The sequence below is a fragment of the Phaethon aethereus genome (assembly GCF_964289735.1).
Source record: "Phaethon aethereus genome assembly, chromosome: 31".
Taxonomy (NCBI): domain Eukaryota; kingdom Metazoa; phylum Chordata; class Aves; order Phaethontiformes; family Phaethontidae; genus Phaethon; species Phaethon aethereus.
In genome coordinates, this window is record NC_138607.1 from 1,345,908 (window position 1) to 1,351,058 (window position 5,151).

The 5,151-nt window shown below is 76.1% G+C and overlaps 1 protein-coding gene across 1 annotated transcript in view; it reads right to left on the reverse strand.

Moving 5' to 3' along the window:
• The window catches only part of LOC309414712 (tyrosine-protein kinase receptor UFO-like), a gene marked incomplete at both ends in the record, with an annotated part of 3,553 nt that extends 253 nt beyond the window's left edge, over positions 1-3,300 (reverse strand). Inside the window, 5 exon segments of the mRNA XM_082012077.1 lie at positions 117-161; positions 164-298; positions 379-479; positions 1,111-1,309; positions 3,228-3,300. Coding sequence (XP_081868203.1) covers positions 117-161; positions 164-298; positions 379-479; positions 1,111-1,309; positions 3,228-3,300 — 553 coding nt within the window.
• Positions 3,301-5,151: the final 1,851 nt, after the last annotated feature.

The following is a 5,151-nucleotide window of genomic DNA, read 5'->3' on the forward strand; positions in this document are numbered from 1 at the left end:
CCAGCCCCCCACTGCCCCCCATTGCCCCCAGCCCCCGCAGCCCCCCACTGCCCCCCCGCTGCCCCCAGCCCCTCATTCCCCCCAGCCCCCCCACTGCCCCCCCCCGCCCCCCTCACCGGGCACCCGCAGCGTGGAGGGGCTCCGGGCCAGGGGCTCCGCGGGGAATTGAGGGGGGTCCCGTCCCGCAGCCAGAGCAGGCGCACGGGCTCGGGGGGGCCGCGCGCGCCGCAGCTGAGGTTAAAGGGGGTGTCGACCCCCACCTCCAGGTCCTGCGGCTCCTCCCAAAAAACGGGCAGCCCTGGGGGGGGGGCGGGGGGGTTAAGGGGGGGTGCCGGGGGGTCCCGAGGGTGCCCCCCACCCGTGGGTGCCGCCGCTCACCCGCCAGCTCCAGGTGGGCTTCGGCAGACAGGAGCCGCGCGGCGCCGGCGCGCGCCCAGCACTGGTAGCGCCCCGCGTCCGAGAGCTGCGCGGCCGGGATGCTGCGGGGCGACGCGGCGTGGGGCGACGCGGCGTGGGGTGATAGGGTGTGGGGCAACGCGGCGTGGGGTGACGCGGTATGGGGTGACACGGCGTGGGGCGACGCGGCGTGGGGCGACGCGGCGTGGGGCGATAGGGCGTGGGGTGACACGGTATGGGGCGATAGGGTGTGGGGTGACGCGGCGTGGGGCGACGCGGCGTGGGGCGATAGGGCGTGGGGCGACGTGGCGTGGGGCGATGCAGCATGGGGTGACGCGGCGTAGGGCGATAGGGCGTGGGGTGACGCGGTATGGGGTGACGCGGTGTGGGGCAACGTGGCGTGGGGCAACGTGGCGTGGGGCGACGCGGCGTGGGGCGATAGGGTGTGGGGCGATAGGGCGTGGGGCGACGTGGCATGGGGCGACGCGGTGTGGGGCGACGCGGTGTAGGGTGACGCGGCGTGGGGCGACGCGGCGTGGGGCGACGCGGCGTGGGGCGACGCGGCGCGGGGGATGAGGTGTGGGGTGACGCGGCGTGGGGCGACGGGGCGACGCGGGGCGGGGCGATAGGGCGTGGGGCGCCGCGGCGTGGGGTGACACGCGCGGGGCGAGACGCCGCGGGACGCCGCGCCGCGGGGCGCCGGCGCTGGCCCACCTGAGCTGGCTGGTAGCCAGCCAGCCCTCCTCGCCCAGCGGCACCTGCGCCTGGTCGCTGTCGGCCCAGTCCAGCGGGCGCCCGTCGCGCCGCCAGCCCAGCTCGGGGGGCTCGCCGGCCCCCCGCACCCCGCAGCGCAGCCGCACCGGCCGGCCCGGCGACGCCGTGACGTTGGACGGGTGCTCCAGGAACCACAGGGCTGGGGGGGGGGGGCTTCAGTGAGGGGGCCGGGACCCCCACTGCCCCCCCGGACCCCCACCGGGACCCCCACTGTGCTCCCAGGACAACCACAGCCCCCCTAGATCCCCACCGGGACCCCCACTGCCCCCCCTAGACCCCCACCGGGACCCCCACTGCCCCCCTGGACCTCCACTGACACCGGGACCCCCGCCAGGACCCCCGCTGCCCTCTGGGACCCCCAACACCCCCTGGGACCCCCCCGGCACCCCCACTGGGACTCCCAGCACCCCCCTGCACTCCCACCACCCCTGGGACACCCATCGGGACCCCCACAGCCCCCCCGGACCCCCACTGGGACACCCGGGACCCCCACAGCCCCCCCTGGATCCCCAGCGCCCCTGGGACCCCCGCCGGGATCCCCACTGCCCACCTGGGACCCCCACTGGGACTCCCAGCACCCCTCTAGACGCCCACTGGGACCCCCACTGAGACCCCCACTGCCCCCCTGGACCTCCACTGACACCGGGACCCCCGCCAGGACCCCCGCTGCCCTCTGGGACCCCCAACACCCCCTGGGACCCCCCCGGCACCCCCACTGGGACTCCCCAGCACCCCCCTGCACCCCCACCACCCCTGGGACACCCACTGGGACCCCCACTGCCCACCCGGGACACCCACAGCCCCCCTAGACCCCCACTGGGACCCCCACTGCCCACCCGGGACCCCCACTGGGACCCCCGCTGCCCTCTGGGACCCCCAACACCCCCTGGGACCCCCCCGGCACCCCCATTGGGACTCCCAGCACCCCCCTGCACCCCCCACCACCCCTGGGACCCCCACTGGGACCCCCACTGCACCCTGGAGTGCCCAATGACCTTGCGGACCCCCGCCGGGACCCCCCCCCGCCCCCCTGGACCCCCGTTGCTTTCTGGGACCCCCAAAGCCCCCCGGGACCACCCCCGGGACCCCACTGGGACCCCCACTGTCCCCCTGGACCCCCACCGACCCCGGGACCCCCACGGCTCTCTGGGACCCCCACTGCCCACTCGGGACCCCTACCGGGACCCCCACCGCACCCCAGGATGCCCAAAGCCCCCCGGATCCCCTCCGGGACCCCCACTGGGAACCCCCCGGTCCCTGGGACCCCCCCAGGACCCCCCCCCCCGCTCCCACGCCAGGGCCAGCTGCCCCACAGCCCCCCGAGCACCCCCTAAGTGCCCGGGGGGTGTGTGGGGGGCACCGTGTCCCCCCACGCGGGGTGGGGGGAGGCGGAACTGTCCACGGGCGGGCGGGGGGAGCGGGGGCGGCCCGCGGCGTGGCGTGGGAAGGGAAGTGGAGGGTCACGGCCCCGCCGCGGGGCCCCCCCGCTCCCCCGGGAGCCTTCAGGCATCCCCGGCATCTGCCCCCCCCCTCCGTGGGGGTCCGTGGGGGTTCGTGGGGGTCCGTGGGGGCGCGGGGGGGGGTCCGTGGGGACGGTCCCCGCACCCCCCCGCCACGACCAGCCCCGGACGGCGGGGACGGGCGGTGGCCCCGGGGCGTGGGGGGGGGACACGGACACGGAAACAGCGTGGGCGCCCCCCCCCCCGCAACGCCCCGTGCCCCCCTCCTCCTCTGCGGGGGGGAGGGGGGTGTCCAGGTCCCGCTGGGGGGGCTGGGGCGCCCCCGGAGCATCCCCCGGGGAAACTGAGGCACGGGTGGGGACCCCCCCCCAAGCGTCCTCCCCTCCCAAAGGGCCCCCCCCGAACGGCCCCTGGGCAAAAGAGGGTGCCCCCACCCACCCCCCCGCGTGCCCCCAACCCCCCCTCCCCCCCCCAGCCCCCAAAACCCTTCTCCCCAGCGCCACCCCCTCCCCCCCCCCCCCCGGATTTTTTTTTTGGGGGGGGGGGGGCGCGTGTGTCGTGTCCCCCCCCCCCCCCCAAAAACACCCCCCCACTCACCGGGTGGGGCCGGTCCCGAGCCCAGGGCGGCGGCCGCCAGCAGCGCGAGCAGCAGGGGGGTGCGACCCCCCATCGCCCCCCTCCTTTCCCTCCTTCCCCCCCCCCCCCCCTCCCGGGCACCCACCGGCACCCACCGGCACCCACCGGCACCCACCGGGCCGCGGAGGGAGCGGCCGGTCGCGCCCGGCCGTGCCGGGAGGGGCAGGGGTTAAGGGGGAGGGGGAGGAGGAGGAGGAGGAGGAAGGACGGGGATGGGGGAGGGGGAGGAGGAGGAGGAGGAGGAGGAAGAAAAGTTTGTGCCGGGACGCACCGACCGCACCCGAGGGGGGGGGGCGCGGGGGGGGGGGCGGGGGGACGCACACGCACGCGCGCGGGGGGAGAAGGGGACCCCGGAGAGGGAGGGGGGAGGGGGACACCCCGAACTGGGGGGGAGGGGGTGGGGGGGGAGGGGAGAGCCCGAATCGGGACCCCAAATTGGGGGGGGGGGGGGGTGGATGGGGGGGGAGCCCGAATCGAGACCCCAAATTGGGGGGAGGGGGTGTGGATGGGGGGGGAGCCCGAATCGGGACCCCAAATTGGGGGGGGGGGGGGTGTGGATGGGGCGGGGGGAGCCCGAATCGGGACCCCAAATTGGGGGGGGGGTGGATGGGGCGGGGGAGCCCGAATCGGGACCCCAAATTGGGGGGGGGGTGGATGGGGCGGGGGGAGCCCGAATCGGGACCCCAAATTGGGGGGGGGGGGGGGTGGATGGGCGGGGGGAGCCCGAATCGGGACCCCAAATTGGGGGGGGGGGGGCGCTCAGGAAACGCTGGGAGCCCCCAGCCCCTCCCCGGCCCCTCCCCCACCAGAGGATTCGGGGTACGGGGGGACCCCGATGCCAAAAGGGGGAGGGTCCGGCGGGAACACTGCCCAGCCCCCCCACGGGCGGGGGGGTTCTGGGGTCCCCCCGAGCCCCCCCCGACTCCCCAGCGATGCCCACGTGCGCCGCCGCCGCGCCCCGTGCGATGTCATCGTGTCCCGTCTGATGTCATCGCGCCCCGTGCGACGCCGAGGCGCCCCGTGTGATGCCAGCGGCCATGTGGTGACATCATCGCGCCCCGTGCGACGCCATCGCGTCCCGTGTGACGCCATCGTGTCCCGTGTGACGCCATCGCGCCCCGTGTGACGCCATTGCGCCCCGTGTGATGCAATCGCGTCCCGTGTGACGCCATCGCGCCCCGTGTGACGCCATTGCGCCCCATGTGATGCAATCGCGTCCCGTGTGACACCATCGCACCCCGTGTGACGCCATCGCGCCCCGTGTGACGCCATCGTGTCCCGTGTGACGCCATCGTGTCCCGCGTGACGCCATCGCACCCCGCGTGGGGCCGCGGCACCGGGGCTCGCGCCAGCGGCGACGCGTTCCCGGCGCGTCTGCGCCGCAGGAATTTCCTGCCGCCCCCGAGTCGCGTCCTCGGGGGGGCCCGGCTGCACCCACGGCCGGGCAGCACCCCCAGCGCCCAGTTTGACCCCCCCCAGAACCCAGTTTGACCCCCCCAGCGCCCAGTTTGACCCCCCCAGCGCCCAGTTTGACCCTCCCAGAACCCAGTTTAACCCCCCAGCGCCCAGTTTGACCCCCCCAGAACCCAGTTTGACCCCCCAGCGCCCAGTTTGACCCCCCAGAACCCAGTTTGACCCCCCCAGCGCCCAGTTTGACCCCCCCAGAACCCAGTTTGACCCCCCAGCGCCCAGTTTGACCCCCCCAGCGCCCAGTTTGACCCCCCCAGAACCCAGTTTGACCCCCCCAGCGCCCAGTTTGACCCCCCCAGAACCCAGTTTAACCCCCAGCGCCCAGTTTGACCCCCCAGAACCCAGTTTGACCCCCCCAGCGCCCCAGTTTGACCCCCCCAGAACCCAGTTTGACCCCCAGCGCCCAGTTTGACCC